Source organism: Zootoca vivipara, chromosome 14 (genome assembly GCF_965207765.1).
Source record: "Zootoca vivipara chromosome 14, rZooViv2.hap1.1, whole genome shotgun sequence".
NCBI lineage: Eukaryota > Metazoa > Chordata > Lepidosauria > Squamata > Lacertidae > Zootoca > Zootoca vivipara.
The window spans coordinates 8,035,966-8,063,622 of record NC_142597.1 but is presented as its reverse complement, the minus strand read 5'-3'; the positions used below and the strand labels follow the sequence as shown (position 1 = coordinate 8,063,622).

Sequence of the window (27,657 nt, the reverse complement as noted above, 5' to 3'; positions counted from 1 at the left end):
ACTAATCCTGGAGAACAACAACAAAAGCCCAGGATGGACTCCTGCTGCTATTGCTCAAAAACCAACCAGGCAGCCAGAGCAAATGATCAAGCACTTGAGCAAAGAGGCTTGGAAGGGGGAAATTTCACACAGCTACATCCAGAAGCCACACAGAGACATTCAGAAAAGCATGACACGGGCCTGCGCAGACTAGCTCAGCAAGCAAAGGACTTAGAAAAGAATCATCCAGGATTATCGGATATTGTCAAACAAAATGAGCCAAATCACTTAGGTTCATAAAGCAGGGGTATAAATCCAAAACGCCTACGCACTACATCTTTTTCTTTTCTTTTGGTGCATTCATCATGATTTGCGCTGATATAGAAAAATAGGGGTGGTTGGCTTTTGCTGCCCAACTCCCCAAGAGACTGAGTCCCCTAAGTCCATGATCGGTTGGAGATGAAAGGATGGAGGTAGGATGCAGTGAAAGCAAAGCACATCTTTATTTTTCTGTTGTAACAGAGTTCCCTCCCCTCCTAGCAAGGGGGCAAAAGAGACCCAGAACCAAGAAGAAACATCTCTTTTAAAGGCCTGCATTTTGGCATGGAGAAGCACAACGCCTCTACAAACAGTCAGAAATTACATCCCACCTAAGGTGGGGTTCAAAATTGGTTGAAAATTGGGAAAGGAGTATGACAAGGCTGAATGTTGTCTCCCTGCTTATTTAACTTACGGTATATAAACAGTTTGCCTGCTGCCTCTCCCTCAGCTGTAGGGCGGTTGAGTGGGAGGAGGCAGGCAGACTCCGGAGGCCCCGTGGAGCATCCTGCCCCAGCTGGCCCCACCCCTGGGCGCAGGGCACATACACTGCCCCAGGCGCCCGATCAACTTGCTCCACCGCTGCCCTTGAGGTCCCTTCCAACTCTACAATTCTGTGATTCTGTGGTAACAAGGTATCCCTAAATTTCATTAGATTAAATTGGAGAATAAAAACCACAGGTTTGTCCATCCTTACGTCCAGGTACCGTAATTGGCATTAGGACTACAAAAAGTGGGGTGTTTTTTTCTGGGAGTGCTCAAGTGTATGCAGTTCCAGCTCCTTCCCCCTCCCCGCTCCCCATTAAAAGTGTGGCACTTGGACCCAGAGCTTTAAAGTGTGAGCCATGCCTGGAAAATGCATAGGAGAGGTAAGTGCAGATAATCTTTAATCACTGTACTGTGTTCAGTTCTCTGCGCAGATATTTAAGAACATAGAGAAGCTAGATTGTGTCCGCAGGAGTGTGACACACATGATGAAGAGCGTGGATACTATGCCTTATTAGGAAAGGTCGAAGTCACAGGTTATAGTCAACCTGGATGGAAGATGTCTTAATTGGTGATATGATAGCCATCTTCAAATATTTAAAGTGTTGTGACATGCTAGAAGGAACAAAGTTGATTGCTGTTGCTCCAAAGGTCAGGATCTGAACAAATATTGTTCAAATTGCAAGAACAGGGGTTCTTGATTAAACATTCTGAATATTCTTGATGGTATAGGCTGTGGGACAGTTTGCCTTGGAAGGTGGTTTACTCCTCTTCAGCAGAGGTTTCCAAGAAGAGGCTGGATGGTACCTGTCAGGGATGCTGTAACTGCATCAACAGGGGGTTGTACTAGAGACCTTTAGGTCATTCTCTGACCCTCCACCTAAAAATCTAGATGTCCGGGGGGGGGGAGAGAGATCTAAACAGAGCCTTCATTCTGACATTTTGTTTTTTATGTGCAGCAATTATCACTTGTAGTTTGAAAGTGATGCAAAGCAATCAAATCAAGAAAAAGGGGCTTTGTTGTTTAAATGAGCTAACAAATATATAACTGAAAATGTGGCTTTTGATGCCTTTGTAGTAAAGTATGACAGATTGTCTTGATGATCAACGATGGCTGTGTAGCGAACTTGACGTTTTACACCCTGAATAGGAGATTATGTTTTTAGAAATTATTCATGGCTTGAAGTCCAAACAAATACCTTTGATCTAATCTTATACAGAGGCTTTGCAAAACAAAGTTTTATTTCACCTATTAAAAATCATTCAGGTGGACTCTCTTTCAGGGCTCTCACTCGACTTCTCCATGTGCTCACTTTGGACTTGAGGGATCGTGGTCACAATTGCTTCATGGATGCTCTCTGCGACATAGTCCAGGTTCTTTGAGTTAATGCTACAAATGTTGATCTGCTTGTTTGCAAGGAGGTAGATATGTTTGTGCTCCGCTAGGAACTCCACTTGGGAAGCTGGCAGGAAATAAGTAGCAGTATTGGCCTGGGCATAAAACCAGCTATGATAAAAAGGCTCATCAATGCAAACAACTACAAAAGAATTACGAAACACACAGGATGCAAATGAGGCATGCATGCATACAAATAATCTATATGTTTACTTAGCTTGAATGGCTACAGAGTTTAGGGCTGACCTGATACAAATCTGCAGCTTTGAGAATTTCCCATCCCCAATGTAACGGATGATGATTAAAAAGTCATATCTCACCCTTCCTCCCAAAGGATTCCAGGCAGCAAACACACAAACAATAAAACCATTAATACAACTTCTTCTTTTTTAAATGTTCCTGCCATTCTCCTGATTCTGCCAGTTCACTCAGATCATCTCTGAACTGGAGAACTCACTTCATTTCCATGCCCAGTCTGAATGAGGTGGACATTTCAATTTCTTATTCAACTCTAATACAGATAGCTAATTGGGAAATTTAATTAGTACAGAATCCAAAGCTTTTGTAATCGTTCATGAATCGTGACTGTGGAGCCACCTTTTGTTTAGAAATAAAACATTTTGAAGCATGACTCGCATATTAAAAGCATCCACCTCAATCCAACAAAGATTTGGGGACCTGTACACCTCAGTACATGTTTTCGGGGTGAAATCTGCAGATCTGGGGGAGGATCCCCCCCCAATTACTTGTAATCCTCTGATTCCATCCCTTGAACATAAATTAGAGATGGAAGTGAGATCTTGGACCCCCATCCCAAGATCTCTTATAGGCAGGTATGGCGTGTTCACCTCCACCTCCTGGCGACCCTGCCCTGTGAGTGGTAGGTATGTGAGCCAGGAAGTTGCACCTGTACAAACTCTCAACCTCAGTAGGAATCTGGTGCACTCAGGGATCCCACTGACATGCACAAGCCCCTTAACTGATGTTCTGCTAGGGATGGGGACCAAATTTGTTTTGGTTTGGACTGGCATCTGGGCAGCTGAACAGAAAGGGGAGTGACCAAGAGAGTAGGAGGAAATGGGGAATGATCTGGGAGACAGGTGGGGCAGTGGATGGGAACAGAGCAGCCAGGGGGACTGGGGAACAGCTCAATGAGTGTGCTCAGTGGCTACAGAATTGTGACTCACTGCTGGGGAACAAAACAGAAAACCACAGGAAGGGGAACAAATAGGAGAGACTCCCTGACCAAAAGCACTTCATGCTGCAATGTTTTGTTGCACCTCCAACTTCCACCTTTTAGAAAGCATTTTGAAAACAGTGCAGAGGCTCCCATAAGCCACCCAGAGGCTGTAATTTCCCCCTCTCAACACATGTTATTTGAGTTCTTTCTCTTAGGGGCAGCTTAGAGATGTGAGGTGGAAGTTACATCCAGGTGAACAGACCAAACCAAACACACAGTGAAGCAATCCTGTGGTTCCTCTACCATGCATCCAGATCAATGGCAACTCACCATGGCAAAGCAGGGAGCAAAGAGAGATACATACCCCTGCTAAGGTTTGAGCCTAGTGCTTAGGAAGGGCACAGTCCAGATGCAGACCTGCCTTGGGCTCACCAACAGACAATGGCGGCTGGTGCCCTTTGGGACTTGTTGGGAGGAAGGCAGGGAGGTGAACAGTAGGCACAGCAAGAGCAAATGACAGGCAAAGCCAACTAATTCTAGATTTGTCCGCACAAATCCTCATCTCTGCTGAGTTCTACAAGGCTAACACTGAGGCAAAGGAGGAGGAAGCAGATAGCAGCCTCTGGACTGGTTGTAAGAAAGAAGGCAGCCAGGTAGGGGCTGACTTAAGGTAGACCAAAGTCATGGAGCCCCATTTGCCCTAATGGACCAGCTCCCACTGTCAAGAGAATAGGCTTATTGGATACATACGGAGGAGCCCGACAAAGCTATTGACTCCTGATTGGGCTGTAATATGTTCCCAGGAACCCGGTGTCCCCAGGATACGCAGCTTTTCCTTCAGTTTTTCTCTAATCAGCATGATTCTTTTTACTAGTTTCAGCAGACTCTGTTTCCTGAGGACAGGGATAGAAAAGATATGGCATGAGATCCCCCCCCCGGCTCTCCTCAAAATGGCTGTGATGTCTGGTTCAGACATAATGACTACAGCCAGTGGCGGAGGAAGCCACTTTGTCACCCGGGGTGAAAAATTGCCGTGCCTGGGGGGGTGGGGTGGGGCGTTGCTACGTAATGACGCATCCCGCTGCATATGCGTGCTATGTAGAGGGGGATTGTGTGCCCCCGCGACTTCAAAACGGAGCCTAAATGGAGCATCCAGGCTCCAGGTAGATAGCCCACTGGCGCAGCGCGCCCGCCGCACCAGTGGGCTATCTGCCTGGAGCCTGGACGCTCCGTTTAGGCTCTGTTTTGAAGTCGGGGGGGGATGCAATCCCCTCTACGTTGTACGCATGTGCAGCATCCCGCTGCATATGCGTGCTACATAGAGGGGTGACTTCAAAATGGAGCGTCCAGCCTAGAAAGCTTCGCTTGGCGCGGCGGGCAAGTGCCACCCTGGAGCTGGACGGGGGTGACAGTCAGCGCCCCCCAATTCCCGAGCCTCCAGCCTCCAGGTAAAAAGTTCGCTCAGCACAGCGTGCTGTGCCGTGCCAAGCGTGCTTTTTACCGGGAGGCTGGAGGGGCTTGCCTTGGGAGTCGCTGGGTGGGGCGCCAACTGTCCCCCCCTCCCCTAGAGTGGAACCCGGGGCGGCCTGCCCCTATTGCCCCCCCTTGCTACACCCCTGACTACAGCCCAACAAACTAAAGTTTGTTGAACTAGGAATGAGTCATGCGTTCACCTACTCCCACATTCTTTCTCTCCTCCCTTCGCTTTCATGCTTTAATTCAATGTTCAGTTAAACCACAGTTTCCTTGTGATATCCAGACCAAGAAACTGTGGTTTGAGCAATCCATACAAATTATGATATCAAACCAGAATCGAACCAATCTGTGGGTCTAGACATCTATAGATTTTAAGAATGAGGCATTTCTCCTTTCACAGTAGTACCTGCTGTGACATGTCCATGAATCCTCTAAAAAAGAAAGAGGCTTTTTTTTGCTTTAGCAGCTGGTCTTATGTATAGGCATCTATGCAGATTTAAAGAGTGGATGAATGAACCAGTCAACCACCCATCAATTAATCATTCCTGATTTCTTTTGACAAGTGGACAACCCTAATTTTTGATTCTAATGATATAATCTGTATATGAGATCTCTGAATGCTTTTAAATGTTCCCCGATCATCCCTTCATCCTTAAGGGCACCAGGGCAGAATATTACAGGCATGACTAAACCAATCATACCAAGACAAAATACAATAATGCAACAAGAACAAAACAATCAATAAAACAGTTCATGAACCAGTTAACCCAACAGAGCAAACCAACAGCATAGCCAACATTTTAAATGTCCAGGCAAATAAAAGGGTGATAATTGTTGGCACCACTTACAGCCACGCTAGTTGGGACTGATGGGAAATGGAGTCCAGAGGGCTGCAGGTTCCCCACTGCTGCTCTGAATGCTATCATAGCACTGGTGCCTGCAGAATATTTATTCAACCCTTGCCTTGGTTGCTGATCTCCCTTTTCCCACTCACAGCAATTGTGCAAAAATATTTTGGGGGATATCTTCATTACAGGTGCATTGAAATATTCACAAAACAGCAGCAGACAATACAAGCCCCGACCATGGAGTTACCTGCCTTCCTTCTTACCACTCGTACAGCAGTGCAGGGCTGGTCAGCACCATTGCAATGACCCTTGCCCCCAAGCTGGTGGGGCTAAACCACGTCATGCATATTTGCTTGGACAGCTGGGATTGGATTCTGATCAGTGTCTGGTTGTTTTTCGTCACCACAATGAGATTTCCCACCCGCTCATCTGCATGGAGTAGCAAAAGGGAACAGGGCATGTTGAAGATGGCGTTGCCAAATCAATTGTATACGAATCAATTACACACCTTCGCAGCCAGCTCTCCCCACACAGAACAACTTCAGGCTACACTTCCTATCCTTCACCAAATTCAGAAATTGCTGGGGCTGGTGGGCTGCCAAGTATCCCGTATTCCCCGGGAAACCCCTGTTTTTCCAGCTGTCCCCAGCCGAAAAAACAGATTCCCCCCCCCCGGTTTATTCTGGTGCGGTGGCCATTTTGGAACAGGGCAGAGCAGCATCAAAAGTAGCTTCTGAACATGCTCCACCCAGTTCCAAAATAGCGGCAGCGCTACTTCCGGTTTGCTACTTCCGGTCCAGTCCCTTATTTCTCAGGCCGGAACTTGGCAGCTATGGTTGTAGGGAGTATCCCTGAGGCTGCCAGTCCAGAGGACAACCCACCCAAGCTTTCAAAGGAATATAGGAACATGCCTTATATTGAGTCAGTCCACTGAGGACCATCAGGCATAGGGTTGTCTACACTTTCACCAAATGAAATGCCTGGACCCTGAGATTGTCATCTGAGCCCCTTCTCTGTATGCCACCTCTGAAGGACATTCGGAGGGTGGCAATGAGAGAACATACCTTTTCTATAATAGCTCGGTATATATGAAAGGCTCTCCCCAGAGAGGCCCACTTATGGCAGGCAAGGTTTTGATTTACTGGGCACTGGGCAGTACCAGTGATTGGATGTCTGCATTATGATTATTATTTTTAATATGCTTGTGCATTTTTTATCATTGGAATTTTATACTGGTCGTAAAATCACTTTGGGGCTTTTTGTGGTGGGATTTAATAAACCGAAATCTACACTGTCAGTGATTCTCCGCTGCTTCAGGTGGGGGACATTCCTAGCTCAAATCGGAAATGCTGGGGATTGAACCTGGGACCTTCTGCATGCAAAGCAAATGCCACACCACTGAGCCACGGCTCTTCTCCTGTGTGATTAGTTCCTGATGAGCATCAGTCAGTTTTTACCCCTGCCACTCAATCCAATTTAGGAAGCGCTTTTGCATGGCAAACAATAGGAGTGGATTTTTAAACCTCTCCATAAAATCATCACAAGCAGAAATGTGATATAAACTGGGCATTGATGTAGTAAGCTAAAGTCTGGGATTACTGTACTTCCAGAAGAAGAAGAGAATAACAACAACTCGGAGTGAGTGCACTCATTGTTACTCGCTAATTTATGAACTCCTTTCTCTTGTCTTTGAGGACCTCTAGTGTTTAAATATAGGTATGATATCTTTTCAGAGCAGTCACGGACTTCCAGGCAGCCTTCCCAACTATGTGACACCTGCTTTTTCTTACAGCTCCTGGGTCCCCATGATGACGGGTAGGTTTTAAATGCAAGTGACAAACAAACAGACTCATGCGCTGAGAGCATATGCGAGGAGGTTGCAGAGCTGTGCTGCCTAGGCCTGCAACACGCCATCAAGGCACATGGCAGCAATGGATTTGGCAGCAATGCAACACAGGTTCCTGATATGGTAAAAGGGGACAATGTTATACCTGGGATGACCCCACAATCCTCTTATGCATGCTTTTGCTGTTCAGCGTGAAAGGGGTTTCTTGTGATTCCACTGCCCTCCCCCAAGATGCTTAGTCTGCCTATGACCCACTTAGTGTGACCATTAGAGTCCTACCGTATAGGCCAAACATTTTGGAAAAAGACTGGGCACACAGGAGCTCAAAACCCTTTGCTACAAAGTGCCGCACTGCCCAGGCATCCCTGTCCAAGTTTCCTGAAGCCAGTCCTTGAGCTACGATGTCGAAAAAGGGGAAGAGGTGCTTTTTCTAAGGACCCAAAAGAGGTGGGGAGAGAGAAGAAACAGATGCATTGTGAATTTGGCTGACTATAGCTATGGGTTTACCTAAAAGCAGCTTTGCTTTTAAGCAGTAGCCTGGCAATTGTGACAATGAATTGTGGGTAGGTGAGTAAATGGAATTCCATAGTGGTGAGTGAGTGAGCTAAAGGAGGATGGATGGAGCACCCTGTTCCTCCTCTGTAGCGCTGCATACAAAGCAAATTTGCTATCAGAGCAAGGAAGCCCCCTTCTCCAAGTCTAGCACAAAATACAGCAGGCTGCTGTAAGAGGACTGGAGCTCCAGCAGAATACAGGTTTGGCTTAGTTCTTTTGGGCAGGCTAGTGACTTTTATGGTCTTATTTACAAGGCTGCTTAAAAGTACAGTATCTCCTGATGAGTGTCTAGGATGGCTTGATGTTATTTCCTGAATGAACAATTCACATGCAGAGGTGGGATCTCAGAATGTGCATGGGGAAAACAGGCAGGCAGCAGGGTTGTTTTTAATGGAAGGGAAAGGGAAAGATTTTGGGATGCAGTCTCTGGTGAATGTGCAGCCTGCTGGAGGAGGGCTTCTTTTGCCTCTGTTGTAATTTGCTTGTAAATTTGTAAATCAAGCCAGTGTTATAAACAGAACTGAAGTTTCTTAACTGTCCACTCATTGAAAGACAAAGAAAAACCCTAAAGTTCTGTCCTAAAACATCTCACTTCTTGGAAGTGGGGATGGCATTCTTATTTGCAGTGAAGCATGGGATATACTTGCACATTATCTTTTTCACAAGTAGGACGTGCAGCAAACTGGGTATAAAGGATTTCTCCCCAGGATTCTAACCACTCCACTACATACCATGCCCCTTTTCCCAACAAATTTCCATTTTCCCACTATCAGATGGGCCCCATATGCCATATGCTTTTAAAGCAGCATCATACCCAGGCACAGGCAAACTCCGGCCCTCCAGATGTTTTAGGACTACAACTCCCATCATCCCAGGCTAACAGGACCAGTGGTCAGGGATGATGGGAGTTGTAGTCCCAAAACATCTGGAGGGCCGGAGTTTGCCTGTGCCTGATCATACCACTTTGAACAGTCACAGCGCCCTCTCCACCACCAAAGAATTCTGCTAACTTTACTTTGTTATGCTGCTGAGAGTTGTTAGAAGATCTCTATTCCATTACCGGATCTACTGCTCACAGAGTGGTTTAACAATCGATCCCTCTTCCCAGAGAACTGTGAGAATGGTAGCTCTGTGAGGAGAACAGCGGTCTCTTAACCAGTGTTTCTCAACCTTTTTTGGGCAAAGGCACACTTGTTTCATGAAAAAAATCATGAGGCACACCACCATTAGAAAATGTTAAAAAAATTAACTCTGTGCCTATATTGACTATATATAAAGTAATTCTCCCACGGCACACCAGGCAACATCTCGCGGCACACTAGTGTGCCATGGAACAGTGGTTGAGAAACACTGCTCTTAACAACTCTCAGCACTCTTAACAAGCTACAGTTCTTGGGATTCTCTGGGGGAAGCCATGCCTGTTTAAAGTGGTTTGACTCCAAGAACATTAGGAGGGCCGCAGCTTCCATATTCCTGGTCTGTTGAGTCACTGGCCTCTCTAGTGGATTCCTATATTTACCTCCATCACTGCTGCAACTTCTTCCCACTGCTTGTGTGTCAAGCCAGTTTCCTCAGGAGCATGCAGGAACACGATGGAGCCTTCTGGTGCGTCCTGAAAGCAAACCAATCCTTCAGTCAACACCTTATGTTGATTGAAAACACTGGGGGTCACACAGGTTGGGTGGGGGAGAAACATAGCTGCCAAGTATCCCGTTTTTCGCAGGAAACCCCCGATTTAAAATTTGTTTCCCGCTCTTCTCCCGTATTGCAAAATACCCCGTATTATCTCCGTATTTCTAAGACAGCAGCTGAGCTCCTGCCGGCCAGGGAGGCTCCTCAGCTGCATTGCTCTGTGAGCAGTATCAGAGCAGCTAAAGGGTTAATAGGAGTCTGAGAACAATTGGGGGCGGAGCTTGCATGCCTTAAGCCTGGGAAGAAAACTGGGATTGCCTGAGGCAAATGTTATGGTTTATCAGTGGCTATTGCTATCATTCCTAAGTACCGTATAAAACCTTCACATTCAGAAGCAGTGCACTTCTGATTACAAAATGCTAGGGACACAGAACAGGAGCGATGGTTTGTGTCGGGCATATGAGTGTGAGGGACGTGACACTATAGCTCAGTGTCAGAATACATGTGTTGCTTACAAGAGGTCCCAGGTTACAAAGGAACAAAGGAGGCTTCTTTATACTAATCTCAGGGCTCATCTAGACTTGCATTTGCCCTGAGGTTAGAAAGTGTGGGTGCCAGACGTTTTCCTCCTGCCCCATCGTTTCCTCCCGGGAGGGGGGGGGGAACACTCTTTGGCACTAGGTCAGAGCAAACCTCCATCTGGGAAAAATGATGTTTGCTCTGCTTCGGTGATAACAATTGGGTCTTTCCAGAGGAAGGCGGCAGGGGAAGAGGGCATGTGGATGAGCCAATAGTTGGTATTGTTTATGCTTACTTGAAACAGATTTCCATGATTTCAGCCAAGGGCCTTTTCCAGCCTTACCTGGTGATGCTGGGGATTGAACTTGGGGCCAGCTGCTCCATCACTGAGCTATAGGCCTTTTTCAAGGCCGAGCATCTCCTCTTAGCAGCATCAGGAGGCAGACAATGAGGACGACTTCAGACTGAGGCTCGGCCAGGGTAGATAAAACTAGACTAGGTGACACAGCTTCCTGTGTTTTGTTGACAACTGGGTGGGCACTGCTGTAGGAAGGAGGCTGTATTTATTTAATCAATTACATTCGCATCCTGCCCTTCCTCGTCAGGGGTCAGAGTGCACACACCATCATACCTGCCAAGTTGCTGTCAGAGAAATAAGGGACCGGGCTGGAAATAGCAGACCGGAAGTAGCGCTGCCGCCATTTTGGAACTGGGTGGAGCATGCTCAGAAGTGACTTTTGGTGCTGCTTTGCCCAGTTCCAAAATGGCCGCCGCGCCAGAAGTCGCACTGCAGCCATTTTGGAACTGGGCAGAGCAGCATCAAAAGTCGCTTCTGAGCTTGCTCCGCCCAGTTCCAAAATGGCCGCCGCGCTAGAATAAACCGGGAAAAAACAAAAAAATCAGTTTTTTCAGCTAGGAACAGCTGGAAAAACGGGGATTTCCTGGGGAAAATGGGAGACTTGGCAGCTATGCACACCATCCCTGTGAAGTAGGCCAGGCTAGGACACAGTGGGTGGGTCGGTGGGTACCCAGTCAAGCTTCATAAATGAGCAGGGAATTCTACCTAAGTTTCCCACATTCCCTCCCAACCCAACATTCTAGCTCAGGGCTTGCTAAACTTTTCCGGGTTGAGGGCCACTCTCACCTTTGACCCATCCTCTGGGGGCCGCATACCAACAGTTCCTCTCCACACCTGCGCTAATTAAATGGCCAATATAATGAGAGGAAGGGGTGATTTGGATCCCATCAGGGCTCTCTGAGCTCTGACCACACCAGTGTTGTGCCTACTTTACCTTTTTTTTTTTTGCCAGTGCTGGGCCCCAGAAAAAAATTGTTTGGGTGAGGGAGTGAAACAGACCCTCAAACTGGGAGATTGCCAGTTAGGATGTTACCTGCAGTTCCTCCAGGAACCCTTCTGTGTCGACAGTCAATGTGATGGGATTCCAATAGTGGTAAGAACGGATGTCTGAAAAGCCAGCAACTTGGAATATGCACCCAAGATTGTCTGAAAAGATGGGCGGGGGGGGGAGAGCGAGAGAGCGAGAGAGCTTATGGGAGTGTTTTGTGCCAGCTTTGTTTTTTGGTTGAAAATGAGGGATGCATTCACATGTAAGAGATGAGGAATGGGGCAGAGTTCAGTGGTAGATCACATGCTTGAATGCAGATGGCCCAATAGTCATTCTCTAATTAAATGATGTCAGGAAGAAGGGCTGGGAAAGACCTCTGCCTGAGTCCATTTAGATATACTCCGTGTCAGGGAAGGCTCCATCATTAGGCAGAATTGGCAGCATACCGCCCTCAGATGTGATGAAGCCAGGCAGTGTTGAAGTAAGATCCAGGTGCCAGTCTGGTTAGCTTCTGCATGCGGAATTATATTGTCGTTCATCTCAGGCATTCAAAGGTCTTGGCCAATACTTTGCAATATTGTCAGAGTAGGTAATACCCGGATAGATGGATTAACAGTCTAAAGCAGCTTCATATGTACATGAGATACTGGGTAGAGCAGAAGATGTCCTGCAGGCCTGGCATTGGCTTGGAGTTTCCTAGGGCAACTGCCAGGGGCCCAGGGGCTATGAACATTGTGTCTACCAGCATTGACATCTGCCCAGGGGCTCTCCTGTCAAGGGCAGCTGGGCTGCAATTCTCTGTATTCATTTCCTGCAATGCCCTGTAATGATATGGTTTTGGGTGTCCCGGGGCATTGTGGGAAATTAAAATGGCAACTTCTTGGAATGTTCCTGCTGCCACTGTCAAGTGAGTCTGATGGGGTCCAGCAGCCTAAGCAAGGCCCACGGTAGGCCCACGGTAGGACGTGATATCCAGTATCATCTCAAATTTGGAGGCAGCTGTAATGGCCTGATTTAGGAGCTAAATCTCCCTTAACTGAATTGCAGTGGGTGCTTGGATGTGATGACAGAGGCTCCTTCCTCATCTCACAATGCTGCAAGACTCTGGCCATAGGCACAGCATGCATTTAAAGCATTATAATACCACTTTAAACAGTCATGGCTTCCCCCAAAGAATTCTGGGGACTGCCATTCATAAAGGGTGCTGAGGCTCCCTTGTTAGGAGGCTCCTAGTCCTCTTCTTTGAGAGTTACAATTTCCTGAGTTTCCTGAGAAGAGAGATTGACTGTCACAATACAGTCTATAACTCTGAACCTCTGAACATGGTTCTTCTAACAACTCTTAGCACCCTTATTGAACTACATACCATCCAACATTTTGGGACGGCAAAGCAGAACATCCCTCCCACATCCTCCCTGCCTGATCTTAGCACTCTTTCACCCACCCCCTGCCCAATCTCCACGTTCTTTCTCAACCCCACCCATCCACCTGATCTTCGCTCCAATCTTTGAGCCTATTTGGCCTCTCCACGGCCACCCGAATTGATGTGCCCACTTTCAGAGGTGTACTTCCGGATGTGCTGTGCCCGCTTCTAGGAGTACAGCAGTGGCAGAGGAGGTTGTGGAGGCTGCCGTGGCTGTCCCAGAAGACAAGGATGAGGAGGTGAGGAATCCAGGATTTCAAACAGAAGCCGGGGCAGCTACTGTGAATCTGGGGTGTCTCACTCAAAGCAGGACTCTTGGGTAGTATGGAACAGCTCTCAGAATTCTTTGGGGGAAGCAATAAGTTTTTAAAGTGGTATCAGAGTACTTTAAACATATGGTGTGAATGTGCCCTCTAGATTATGTTTTCTGCACAGCTGGCACTGCTACAGATTGGGATTCTTTTTTTAAATCACAGCAACATTTCCCATGGGCTTGCAGCTTCAATTGTAGGGCTAGGCATCAAAGTGGTGGTGGGAAAACAACAACAGTTTATATACCTAATTGGGGTGTGGCGATCAAAACAGTTGCTGGAGCTGTGCAGTAGCTGGGCTTGTACCAATGGTGCAGAAATTCAGCTCCAATCCACAAGGCGCCGGTTCCACCATTTGTCTGAACACCACATGCCTATTTACAAAGGAAAGTTTGGAGTAAGTCAAGACAGGACAAGAGTACGGATTTTAGAAGGCATCAACTTCCATTCTGCCCTGCATTTGCCGTGTTCCACTGCTGCTTGGATTCCAACCAAAGCCACATTATTTGTCATGCTTTCTGCTGTGGCAAGATCTTTTAATGCAATTAATCATTGCATTGATCCACAATATTTGTTTCAATGCAAAGGAGCATGAACGTGGGAGGGAGTTATCAATTACATATCATTACGTATTATTTGTGGTCTGAAAACAGCAGCAGCAAATATCAAAAACAACAATAGGGAATAGTGATTGTATTCCCTCGACTGATATCTGTCCTGGACCAAATAAGTGAACACCTGCAATTTCCCCTCCCAGTTCTGTTTTGGTCATAATTCTCCAACATCTCTAGACAGGAGGACCACATAAGTGAGGCTAAGGTACAGTGGCATGCACAGGGTTAATCTGTGCGCAGAATGGCTAAATCAGCACTGAGCTGACATCTAATTTAGCTGCTATTGCTGATAAAAGCTGTTACCCGGTTGTCTAGGAGAGCGTGGCTGTCCTTGCCAATAGCTAGCTCCATGGCTGCTCGGGTGAACCCCAAAATTCCGAGCTGTGGGAGGTATTCGTGGTTCAATGTTGGGTCCTCGGGAATTTGAAGCAGGATTCGTTTTACCACTGGTGGGATCCAAACTTCATCCAGATCTGTATGGCAGCCTGGAAAGAAGGGCAGGGCTGATGTAAGCTGTACCCACCAGAATTTCAGAGACAAAAACAGGAGGGCACACCCTTGCGTTTTGGTCATGCTGAGTCTCAGTTCTGCGTCAAAAAAGGAATTTTGGAGGTTCCAAATTATTTGATCCTGTTGACTGTTGAAAAAATATGGCCCTCTCTTTCTCTCTCCATGGTCATCTTGTGTCTTTGCAGCTTGTGTCCGCTGCCAAAGTTATGTGCCTATCTTATCACTAGGGATGGGGATGAAATCTGCTCCAGTTAGCATTTAAAGGCAAACCTATCTAATTCTTACTTTCTGAAACAATACAAAAATCTCAACATTGTGCGAAAATGTGGAAATCTGAACTTAAGTTCGGGAAAATGAGAGGAACTGATATTGATAGATTCACCTGCCCCAACTTGCCCTTCTGATGACATGTATCACTTTTCAGTTCTCTGCTACTGGAATCTGGCTGGCTCCTGGATCTAGCACAAAGCTCCTTGTCATTATCTTCAAATCTCTCCATGAATTCACACCCTCACTTTCAATCTCACATCTTAATGCAGCCCGACCCATGACCCTCACTTCTCTAGCTCCACCACCCTTATGTTTACTGACTCCTTTAGGTCCCAGTTCTCCTCCAAGGACCTCAAGGTGCATATATGGTTCTGTCCCTCTCCCCTCTTTACCCCATGACAACCCTGCGAAGTAGGTTAGGCTAAGAGGCAAGGGACTGGCCCAAGGAAACCTGGCGAACTTCATGGCCGTGTGGGGATTTGAACCCTGGTCCAGAGTTCTCCTGCTCCCTCAAAAGCCTGCTGTTGTGGATCTTGCATCTATGAGTAGGAAACAGGAGGGGCGTGGGGTGTTGCATACTTTAAAAAAATATCTTCTTCTCCCCCCCCCCTCTCTTGGCTTTAGTTGTTACTATGTGGTTAGTCTGCCTGCTGGTTGGCTGCACTCAGAGAATTGTTTTTTGCCTCAGGGTGAGAATTTGTTAGTGAAACCTGCCGCCCCTCTCAGGTGAGAGGTGGGAGATGTGTGTATCCCCCCTGGGTGAGACATGCTTAGTGGATTTGTTTTGTTTTGTTTTATGCTGCAGGCTGATTGATGTTCCTGGCATATATGATTTATTTTTTCATGTAACTGGCACTGTTTTGATTGGTTTAGCATATGAATTATACTTCTGGTTCATTCATTGTGCTTATTGCATCTTTGTTGTATATATATATATATATATATATATATATATATATATATATATATATATATATATTCTGAATTAGGAAATGTTCTTTATATTGGTTAATCCTTCGTTAATCACTTTGAGCTGCTTTCAGCTAACTTCCTTGCTGGAAAGGGGGGTGTTCAGATATAAAACCAAAGTATAGACAGGCTCTGCACTTTCTGTCTGTATGCTTAGAAGTCCTTCTCAGAACTCCTGTGGGTGCTAGCTTCCCTCAAAGCCCTCCTTTTCTGTTGGCTCAACCCTTGACTTTCCATGCAGTACTGGAACGAACCAAACACACCTGCAACTTTAACAACCACACATTGCTTCCCTCTGCTCCCCTTCCTAGGTTGAATCTATCCATCCCATTATAATTTTAGACTAGAAGCCGCTTGGGAGCAGGGGCCTGTCCTCTTGGCCTCTGGAAAGTTTGTACACTTAGGGCAACGTATCTATATGTCTTATGTTTTTGCTTCCCAAAATCACAGTTGTCTGGGTGCAACCTTCCCTATTGAAACAGATTATTGTTGGAAGGAGCTAGGCTTGGCTAGGAAATCTACCTGCATGGCCAAGGCACACCTTTTGGGGTGAAGGATCTGCTCTGTACGCATCCAAGGGAACGTCTGCTGCTTTGGCTAATGGAACATCAAGGAAAACTGAAAGAGTCGCCATGGCCCAGCCTGGCTAAGACAAATAAAGCTTTCACTTGCACCTTCTTCTGCTCAAACAGTGGTGTCAAAATAGTTGCTTAAAGTCCTCCAGAAGAACCCACATTGACCCTCCGTCTCATGGAACTGTAAGACAATTGTTTCCTGGGGTACCATGTGCATTTGCACTCAAACATTCCAAGGTAAGGATGTGGATAGAAAATAGCCCACTTAGTGAAATCCAGCATGCATGATTCTCTGGCATCGCTCCCTCTCTTCTCCTCTACGAAAGGGGAGAGGGGGGAAGAGAAACCCCATATAAAGTTATTTGTCATTGCGTGAAAGGTAGGGCTGTGCAAGCCGCAGCTTCCCCGATTCAGTTCAGATCCAATTGGATGGCCTGGATTTGGGCCTGATCAGACCAGTTTAGACTTTTTGATGCTTAGGGCAGTGGTAACTTCTGAAGTGCAGCAGTTCAGTGTGGTAACTCATGGCCATGCCTCAAAGGAGAGTCTAAAAGCAAACAAACTAAAGAGAAGGTTAACCCTGCCAAATTCCAGACAGGTAGAGCCAGGGCCAGGATAGACGTCTTCTAACAACTGTCAGTACCCTTAACTACAGTTCCCAGAATTTTTGGGGCAGGAAGTAATAGCTGAATAAAGTGGTATGATGCTATTTCAAATGTATAGTGCAGATGGGGCCATTGTCAGTGGGGGCAACTCTCTTTGCTCCCAGGCACAGAGAATGACCCTTATTTGCCCCTGGTGAGCATTATGTTCAGCAGCCTAAGACCAACCCTGCTTTATCAGCCCCATCCATTCCAGCATTCTGTTCTCACAGTAGCCAACCAGATGCCTATAGAAGGTTCACAAGCAGGACCCGAGTGCCCCCATTAGTAGAAGTAGAACACAGCCTTATCCTCAGGAATTTGTCTAATTATCTTTTAAAGTCATCCAAGTTGGTGGCCATCATTATTTCCTGTGGAAATGAATTCCATCAATTAGCTAAGCTCTGTGTGAAGCGGTGCTCACTGGAAGGACAGATCCTGAAGCTGAGGCTCCAATACTTTGGCCACCTCATGAGAAGAGACGATTCCCTGGAAAAGACCCTGATGTTGGGAAAGATGGAGGGCACAAGGAGAAGGGGGTGATGGTTGGACAGTGTTCTTGAAACCACGAACATGAGTTTGACCAAGCTGCGGGAGACAGCGGAAGACAGGAGTGCCTGGCGTGCTATGGTCCATGGGGTCACAAAGAGTCAGACGACTAAACAACAACAACAAGTGTGAAGAGGTACTTTCTTCTCTCTGTCCTGAATCTTCCAGCATTCATTGAATGTCCTTGACTTCTAATCTGCTCATCTTCTGCACAGCAGCCCTTCAGACAGCCTCTTCATTGCATGAATACCAGTAACACATTGCATAAAATGTGCCATTTTTTACACACACCCTTCAAAGGGTCTCAATTCAGCTTATCATAATTATTTCAGAAGTCTTTTGCATGGAGGAGTGTGGTGCAGTTGTTAGAGCCTAGTTAGGATCAATCAATCAATCACTGGTTCATCCACTGACCTTGGGTCACGGTGCAGGAATACTTACTTTTGTTGGTCCTGAATCTTCCAACATTCAGTTTCCGCCAATGTCTCTGAGTTCTAGTATTATGAATGTTTGCTGCTAATGTTTACTTGCTCAAGTGTACCAACTGAACACAGCTTACCAATGGAGAGAAATTCGAAGAAGAAGAAGAAGAAGAAGAAGAAGAAGAAGAAAAAGAAGAAGAAGAAGAAGAAGAAGAAGAAGAAGAAGAAGAAGAAGAAGAAGAAGAAGAAGAAGAAGAAGAAGAAGAAGAAGAAGAAGAAGAAGAATGTAAGAGTGTAATTTGTGAGTTCGGGGGCTGTGCACACACATGCATGCACAAACCAACCCAGGGCTCTACCCTGACCCAGGGAGTACATGCTCTGTCCTCAAATCAGCTTTTTGGGAGGGAGAGCTAATGTTTAGGGTTAATGTGGTCAGCCACCTTGACTCAAAATGGTGTCTGGCATCCAAGACCATCACTTCCACTTCAGAAATCCTCGTGCCAAGTTTCACGATAATATCTTAGGAGGCATCCAGATTGGTGCAGGTTGGAACTGTCCCACTAAATGTGGTAAAGACCCACCAAATGGGGGGGATGGAACATTCAGATGTGAGCAAATTGGTGTAGTTTGAACCCCTTATGCAAAAAAAGGGTTAAGTCACTGCAAAGTCACATTTTGATCCATCATCTTGATTTAAAATTGCACCCAACATCCAAACATTGGCAAAGACCACCATTCCCACCTCGGGAACCCCTGTACTAAGTTTGGTTACAATATCTCAAGAGGTGGCTGAACCTATGCCAAAGTGATGTTTCAGTCTGCCATCTTGATACAAAATGGCAGCCAGAGATAGAGAGACACACACACATTTGGGAACCCTCATGCCAGATTTGGAAATGATATCTCGAGAGGCATCTGAATGCATAGAAAACATAGGCTTCTCAGCCTTTTGGCTAAGATCAAGTATATACGGACAAAAAATTTTCCCCAAATATATAGTGGACTGGTAATATTTTAACCACAGAATGCCGCCAAACCAAGAGGACCTCATGGCACAGACTGGAAGAGAAGCAGCAGCTTTTTTTCCTCCTCTAAAAAATATTTAATAACCGTTCTGTAATATAATCTGTTGGTAGCATTTGGAACCATCTGAAGCTGTTCGTTTGACAGACTTCCTCCATACGATGCTTGCCACAACGAGGAAATGGGACATCATCGTTCATTAGCTTCTTCTTCCTAAGGATGGGAGATACAGCAAAAGATCAGTTTTGAGAGCTCAAGTCAGTACATACTCAAGATTCCCTATTTGAAGGTGCTGACTGCTGTTGCCACCTTTTCACTTCTATTTTTTCCTTATTCAGCCCATCTGGGAGCTTTGGGAGCTGAAGAAGGGGCAAAAATGCTTTCATATAAAGCTGTGGGACCTGTGGCCTTCCAGGTGTTGTTGGATCGCAGCCCACACCAGCCCCAGTTAGCATGGGCAATAGCCAGAAGTGGTGGGAGCTGCAGTTCTTCAACATGTGGAGGGTACCATAATCATAGCTGCTAAGTCTCCCGTTTCCCCCGGGAAATCCCCGTTTTTCCAGCTGTTCCTAGCTGAAAAAATGGAATTTTTTTGTTTTTTCACGGTTTATTCTGGCGTGGTGGCCATTTTGGAATTGGGCAGAGCATGCTCAGAAGTGACTTTTGATGCTGCTTTGCCCAGTTCCAAAATGGCTGCAGTGCGACTTCTGGCGTGACGGCCATTTTGGAACTGGGCAAAGCAGCATCAAAAGTCACTTCTGAGCATGCTCCGCCCAGTTCCAAAATGGCGGCAGCACTACTTCCGGTCTGCTATTTCCGGCCCGGTCCCTTATTTCTCTGACAGCAACTTGGCAGGTATGACCATAATGACTACCCTTGCTGCTTCTTCTTCTTTTAAAACCACATTCATCTTCAACAGCTAGCTTGAAATGTGTTGTTGCTGGCATCTGTCTCAAGAGTCAATGGAGTACACCTCTAGGGGTGAAGTCAAACCACTCTTGAGACTTCAAAAACTCTGAAAATTTGTTAGCTGCACAAATATTTGGCCAGGTGGTATTCAGTACCAGCATTTTGACATCCAACCATTTTACAACAGTCAATGTCTGGCCATATCCAACAGCCAAGTTACTATAGGATTTATTAAACTAGTTCTCCCTCGGCCAGTGTTTGGGCTGTTGCTTATGCAGCCAAAGCAGTATCATTCAAATACGGGGAAGGGCTGTCAGAAGGAGGGACAGGGGGAGAAATGCAATTTAGTTTGCATTTAAAGGCAAATCTACCTAATCACAGTTTTTGGAACAATATGCAAATCAAAATACAGCTGTCCTTTGAAATCCAGATTGTCTGAATTTTGCAATGCAGTTTTCCAGCCAAGTATTGTATCCAAAATGCAAATTGTAGGGTGAAATGCACAGATGAATGCATATACTAATGAAAATAACATCAAAATGCATTACTTTAATAGAAATATAATTATTATGGAAACAAGCCTTGCATAAATGAGTACCATACATTAGGCAAAACAGCCTACAAAAATGAGTACATTAGGATAAATTTGCACTAAAATGCTGCTGAATTTTCATGAGGCCTTTAAAAAATAAAGCAATCCCAAACTATTGTAGAGAACCGAATTTAAGATTGGGAAAATTGAGAAATTGAGAGGAAGAGATAGAGTCACCCATCCCTAATATGGAGCTGACCATAGTCAGTGCCACCAGGTAAACAGAATACCTGTGGGTAGGAGGGATGGGCAGAGGCGAGTGACTGATGGCAGTTAACAGCAGCAAAGCCATGCTGATGGCAGCGGCAATGGAAAGGAGCCATTGGAGGGAGACCAAGCATGCCAACTACCAACCCTGAGGGGAACTTCAGGGTGGTCAGTGGTAATTACTAGGAAGACAACCACAGGAAAGAGTTGCTATATTTCAATAAAAACAAAATCAAATTAATCAGATCTCCTGCATGAACATAACACATAGCCCTTTATAACATATCCAGTGCTATTTTTCCAGAAAAAGAGGTATCGGAACTCACCATGAACACCTCCCTCGTTCTCTTAGAATAGCAACAGAGAGGTGCCGGAACCCACCTGACAGGTGCTGGAACTGAGTTCCAGTGAGTTCCAGCTGAAAAAATCCCTATATATAGCCACGCACTCACCCAGCACACGAACATCAGAAATGAATTACTTCTTGCTTTGCTTTGGCCCTCCGGATGTTGTGGAACTACAACTCCCACCAGCCATGGTACGCATGGCCAATGGCCAAGGCAGGGGCGTAGGAAGGGAGGGGCGATATGGGAGCTCCGCCCCGGGCTCCACTCTGGGGGGGGGGCAGCGCCCTCTCCCCACCTCCACCAATGCCCCGCTACACAGCGGAGCCACCAGCAAAAATCCCCAGCGCCGCGTGGGGATGAAGCCGCTGAAGCCACAAGTGGAGGATCCCAGGCAGCAGGATCTCTGCACAGTGCTGGGGTCCGCCGGTGGCTCACCTGCGCAGCACGCATGCGCTGAGCCTCCGCACACGGCACATGCATCGTGTGCTTCCTGCATATACATCGTGCGCGCACGACACGTGTCATACGCGGTGATGCCGCGCATGCACGCTGCGTGGGGCGACGCCCCACCCCCAGGTGCACGCCCACGGTGCCGCCCTGGGCCGCGGAAACTCTTCGTCTGCCACTGGGCCAGGGATGATGAGAGTTGTGACTCAGCAACATCTGGAGGGCCACACCTGACTGACAAGAACAGTAGCTGTACACAACAACAAAATCCTCTATACCAGGCATCCCCAAACACGCCCCTCCAGATGTTTTGGCACTACAACTCCCATCATCCCTAGCTAACAAGACCAGTGGTCAGGGATGATGGGAATTGTAGTCCCAAAACATTTGGAGGGCCGAGTTTGGGGATGCCGGCTCTATATCCTTGAGAATGGCCCCATCAAACCCAGGGCAGATTACATCTGAGAAGACTTGTATAGCTTTGGAAGTATCACCTGTAAACACCAGTGAAGCACCAGAGGGAAGGGCACTGGTGTATTCAGGTCACACGTGCAGCCTTCCCATGTGCAAGGGCGCTGACTCGGGCCCCACACTGTGGGTGCCCAGCGCTGTGGGTGCTCACTATGACAGTGGAGGCAGCCATCTTCCCCTGAGTTTTTATAAAGGATGCTGCAATTGGGGTGGGTGGGTGAGGGAGGACTCACAGTGCTTTCCTCCTATGCCACTGACCTAATTCAAGACCATTTTCCAGCTGGGGGTCCACATTTCTTCTTGGGCAACTTTCGGGGCGGGGTCATAGCTGCCAAGTTTTCCCTTTTCTCGCGAGGAAGCCTATTCAGCATAAGGGAAAATCCCTTTTAAAAAGGGATAACTTGGCAGCTATGGGCAGGGTGCACATGGCCAGGGCTGAGCTTTCCCTATGAAAACCAGCTCTTTAAAGCTGAATTGGAGCAAACATCAATTCAAGCTTTCAATGGTTTTGCGTTTGCTAAGATTGGGCTTTAAATAGCAGGTTTCTGTGGGGAAATCTCCAGAGCAAAAAGAAGAGTGTTCAGACACTGAGCTTTAAATTTCTTCAATTTCTCATACATGCCCTGATATTACAGGTCACCTTTCAGCAACTTATGCAGTCACACTGGTTTCTTTAGGTTCCTCCCTCTTCTCTTTTGTTGGAATTGTCTGCATACGTGCCTTCAATATTTCACTTTTACAAAATTTCAATTCTTCTTGGACTACCTTCTCTTTGCGTATTTCTGGTCACGGAATCTCACCCAGTAGTTCCTTAAGCTTTTTGAAATCCGTTCAGAGTGCATGTCCAACTACACTCTGATGACACTAAACTTTCCCTTGCCTCTGTTTCACGAAACCCAGGAGGACATGATCACTTCCTCCCAAGGGCCCCAGACAAACTCCATGAACATCTAAATTAGAACAGGAGTGAAAACTTCAGAACCAGGGGCTAAATGAATCCTCACCCAGCCCTGTCTTTCTTTCCCCAGACCATATACCTTACCAGGACTGCTGTGTGCCCCTCACAAGAGCTTTTGCCTGGCTGGAATGTGTCCTTAAACTGTGAGCATTGTAGCTAACAGGAAAACCATTAAGAGTCGCCATCTGTTGCTCCACCCACTTCTTGCCTCTGGCCCCACCCACCACTAGCATGCAGCTCACAGAAGGCTGCCCACGAGGGAACAGCCACCTTGAAAACTCAATGATGAAGCAGTGAGGTATGCTTAAAAAATAGGTGGCACGGTCTTTCATATGCCATTTTCAAACGCTGCAACAGCCTTCCCCAGCCAGCTGAGGTCCAAAATATCTGGAAGGCACCAAGCTGGGCCTAGGTGTGCCATAATAAAGGCTGAGCTCCACCTGGGGTCCTTGGTAGGTAAGACAACTTAGTCCAGGTCATTGGTGTGGGATAAATCAGCTTCATGTAACCAACATGCTTAACTCTAATTAATGCATGAAGGGGTTAAGACCACAGAGTAAGCTATCCTGCCTGGCTTAGCTAGGTAAGGCCCCCTTAGCTTGGGAGGAAGGGCTACCCAATTCTGTTCTTTCTCTCTTCCACCATGTGAAAGCTTCCAGTAAGAAGGTCCAAGCTTAGGCAAGCCATCTTTATGTTTCTATACAAATAATTTAGAAATATTTACCATTTTGGAACTAACCTAAGTTTTACTGCCTGTCTTTCCTTGCTGCTATATGGAAAAGCACATGAATCTGACCTTTGAAAAGTTTGTAAGTAAATCGTTTTTAACTTACCAAACATGTGGTTTCTTTCTATGCTCAGGGAAGTGGGGGGGGGGGCGCTTTGGAAGCAACTTAGAAAGGAATATTTTAAAGATAGAAATATTTTCCATGCTTTATTTTGCTGCATATTTTGTGATTTTAAATCTCTGCTGGGCCTCTTTCAACAAAGAGCAAAAGGTAAAGGTAAAGGGACCCCTGACCATTAGGTCCAGTCACGGGCGACTCTGGGGTAGTGGCGCTCATCTCGCTTTACTGGTTGAGGGAGCTGGCATACAGCTTCCGGGTCATGTGGCCAACATGACTAAGCCCATTCTGGCAAACCAGAGCAGTGCACGGAAACACCGTTTACCTTCACTCTAGAGTGGTACCTATTTATCTACTTGAACTTCGTGCTTTCGAACTGCTAGGTTGGCAGGAGCAGGGACCGAGCAACGGGAGCTCACCCCATTGCGGAGATTCGAACCGCCGACCTTGTGATTGGCAAGCACTGGGTTCTGTGGTCACCCGCGTCCCTCCACAAAGAGTACTTGCCCCAAACCTAGATTTAGGACTGCAAGGAATTCTCTTTTTATTTTACCTAAAGTATTTCCCCCTAAAACTAACCATTTGCTTTAAAGCACTGGTCTGCAACTGAGGGGTTGGAACCCAGTACTCAGCCATGACCTGATCCAAGGTGAGTTGCAACAGCAGTGCTACCAACTATACAAATGTATGATAAAAATAATACTGTAATTAAGAAGTAATTAACCACATGCACGTTTGGGTTAAACGTTAGTCCTGAGCTGGAAAAGGTTCAATTAACCTATATGCCACCTTTCAAGAGGTATTCCCAGATATTGGAACTTCAGGGAAGGGACATAGCTTGGTGGCAGAGCATCTGCTTTGCTTGCAGAAGATCCAAAATTCAACCCCCAGCATATATCCAGGGAGGGCTAGAAGAAACGGTCTGAAACCCTGGATAACTGCTGCCAGTCATGGCTGATTCAGTGCCAGGCAGGTTGCTATGTTCCCATGTTATTTATCATGCGCTACTTAGGGTCCTGAATTACACTTAGGGAAGGAGCATAAACTACACGTGAAATAAATGAACACAACTTACTGCTTGTTCTTGTTTTTGTGTTTGTGCTTCAGCTGCACTTTCTGCTGCAGCTTCAGGACCATACTGCTCCACGTCCTCACCATAATTGCTCTCCCCGAAGTCTGCTTCATTTGAATAGTCCACATCTGGCGCCCCATAGTCCCCAGGTCCATAGCCTTGGAAAAGGGAGTTGCAAGGCAGGACGAAGTAGAAAAACCAACAGCAACACAATTGTGCTCCTTTGAAAGGCATCGCCTCCTTCCCTTAACAAAAAGTGCTCTGGGCAAACTGGTGAGGAGGAGGAGTGAAGAAAGAAACGTCCTGGGTTGCGCAGAGAAGGGGGCGCGCGAGCCTGCCTTTAGTTGGGGAGCGCAGCCAATGGACTCAACAGCACAAAGAGTTCTGTGCCAGTTAAGTTGGATGTTGGTGGAGAGAATAGAAGCAAGAGCAGGAAGTGATGTCACAATGACAGCAAAGGCTGGCATTTGTAAAAAGAACCTGATGCTGGAAACTGGCACACTGGCTCCTTTTATTTTAAAAGTTGGCTACAATAAAAGAGTTTCTTCTGGGGCTGCCCAGTGGATCCAGCACTGAACCAGGCGTTGGCTGTATTGAGTTGAGGTATTCTCCCAATCACACTGGGTCCACACAGATTGATCTGGGACTGTCAAAATGTGGGCGGCAGTCTGATGGAGAGGACCAGGGAGCAGGGAGAGAGAGGTGTACAGGCAGCTTCATGCAGCTCCTTTTCCCGCCACCCCGACTGCATGACTCTCCCAATTGGTTTGGGGCTCAGAACCAAATCAGATCCACTTGGAAGTGCTGGACCAAGCCCCAAATCAGATAAAGCAGGCAAACATGCTGCCCTGCATTTTACAGGCATAATTGCAGCTGAGCCTTGGGCCTGATGGGGAGACCCCAGGGGTCGCATCTGGTTCACAGGCTGGCTGGTGGTTCCCCATCACTGTGATAAGCATTGCCATTGCTAGATGCCTCCAGTGGCCAAAGTTTGGCAAGGTTCAGGCAAGGACTTCCCCTACAGAACAGGTGGCCGTGGGCGGGATTGAAGGTGCCTTTCTGAGAATTTACTCTTGCCAGCTTGAAATCATTACTAATGCCTCTACAGTGGAACCTTGGTTTATCAACACCTCGGTTTACGAATTTTCGGTTTACGAACGCTGTGGACCCATCTGGAACAGATTAATTCACTTTCCATTACTTTCAATGGGAAAGTTCACTTCAGTTTATGAACACTTCAGTTTATGAACAGACTTCTGGAACCAATTGTGTTCATAAACCGAGGTACCACTGTATATTTAATGATGAGAGTCATCGTGTTTCATGGTATCTGGTTCTTCAATGAGCTGTACGCCACTTTTGAATATGTAAGGTTAGAAAAAAGCAGCTTATAGAATGGCATGCCCAATAAGTGGAACAAAAGCTAAAAGCCCCTGAAGGGCTAAAATTATTGTTTTTTAAAAATAATTTTGTTATTAGTTTTTATACATATTTTCCAGCATGACATCCTTTTAAACATCCTTTTGAAATTTTTGGCTATCACAGCCTAAGACTTCCTTCAACCTCGACTGATGGTTTTCTAAAGTCTTTCTAATTATGCATTTTGTTACTATAATTATTGCTATAAACTCAGATTTCCAATACATCTATTCTTAATTCTTTTCACAAAAGCAGCTTATAGAATGACATGCCCAAACAAAAGCTAAAAGCCTCTGAAGGGCTAAAATTAAGCCTGATGTAGGAGACACACAAACTTTGTCTCTTTCCCCCAAATACTGATACACGCCACCACAATATTCCATGGGTTCCAGGTGTGTTACCTAGGATTTGTGTTTCCTTTTGGAAAAGGAGGAACAGCGGAGAGAAAAAGTTGTCGTATACCACTTCAGGCTATTGGTTCAGTCATCTACTCTCAACTGTCAATGGCTTCTCTAGAGTATCTGGCAAAGAGTCTTCCCTGGTCCCATCATCAGATTTCAGGGAGTCCTTAGCACAGAACAGCCAATGAGTTCTGATCCTGTCAACCCCCTCACATGCCCATGTCTTTAAAATTCTGCCGCCACCATAGCGGCTCAGTGGCAGATGCTTTGCATGCAGGAAATCAACCCCTGGCATCTCCAGGTGGGAATGCTGGTGGGTGGGAATGTCAAGGTGCATTCCAGGGGAAGGAACCCCCAACACATGTCCACGAACATGCAGCATGCCACTTGAACCTGTTTTGAACACTCAAGAATGCCAGCACTTCTGAGCATGTGCAGAGTTCCTTTCTAGTCATACCAAGGCATATCAGAGCTTGCCCTCTACCACAGTAAATATTACGGGTGAGAATGTTTTGCCCTCAAGATGTTGCTAGGCTCCCAACTGCCACCATTCCTGACTGGGGCTGATGGGAGTTGGGAGTACAACATCTGGAGCATCACAGTTCCCTGGTTCCTGTCTTAACTGCTGCAGATTAAATGGCAGTTAAATAAATGGTTGCAGGGACCAATCAAAAAGTTGGCAACCTTTTTAGCTAGAGAAGCAACTGATGATCTGACATGGTGTAAATTTCTAAGGACTTTATCGCCTATTACCCATTTGCAGGGAGGGAAATAAATGTAGGTTCAGCTTTAGCTCATGCCTGCAGCTTTTATACATTAACTGTGCCATCCCATCTAGACTGCAGCTAATTTTATGACTCATGAAAGTACTCGAGGCACAGAATAGATTGAAGGATGCATGTCCATTTTAAGTCAACCAGTTAGCCTGGGTTTCATGGAGAGAAACCTGTATCCAGCAGATGGCAGCAGGGCTTTGTTCTTGACAATGTGACCAAAACACAACCATGCACAGTGAGTGTATGGGGTATTAGGAGAGGGATAAGGCCTCAGGTGGCGCTGTGGGTTAAAGCACAGAGCCTAGGGCTTGCTGATCAAAAGGTT

General features: G+C 46.4%; 1 protein-coding gene across 1 annotated transcript; it reads right to left on the bottom strand.

Annotated features, from left to right (window-relative positions):
• Positions 1-2,046: 2,046 nt before the first annotated feature.
• Positions 2,047-16,312, bottom strand: GOT1L1 (glutamic-oxaloacetic transaminase 1 like 1). Its single transcript, XM_035140058.3, has 9 exons — positions 16,201-16,312; positions 14,233-14,414; positions 13,563-13,689; positions 11,627-11,739; positions 9,604-9,696; positions 7,809-7,959; positions 5,947-6,112; positions 4,110-4,252; positions 2,047-2,246 (listed from the first exon to the last, which is right to left on the bottom strand). Exons 1-9 carry the CDS (start codon positions 16,310-16,312, stop codon positions 2,047-2,049), a joined length of 1,287 nt encoding a protein of 428 aa, XP_034995949.1.
• Positions 16,313-27,657: the final 11,345 nt, after the last annotated feature.

What these genes read in the sequence shown, in the direction of transcription:
- GOT1L1 (XM_035140058.3), bottom strand. Translation starts at nt 16,312, where the DNA reads ATGGCGACTCTTTCAGTTTTCCTTGATGTTCCATTAGCCAAAGCAGCA. An exon ending in ACGCTCTCCTAGACAACCGG is followed by an intron (nt 13,690 to 14,232) that starts GTAACAGCTTTT and finishes CTTTGTAAATAG; the next exon opens with GCATGTGGTGTTCAGACAAA. An exon ending in CAAAATGTTTGGCCTATACG is followed by an intron (nt 6,113 to 7,808) that starts GTAGGACTCTAA and finishes TACTCCATGCAG; the next exon opens with ATGAGCGGGTGGGAAATCTC.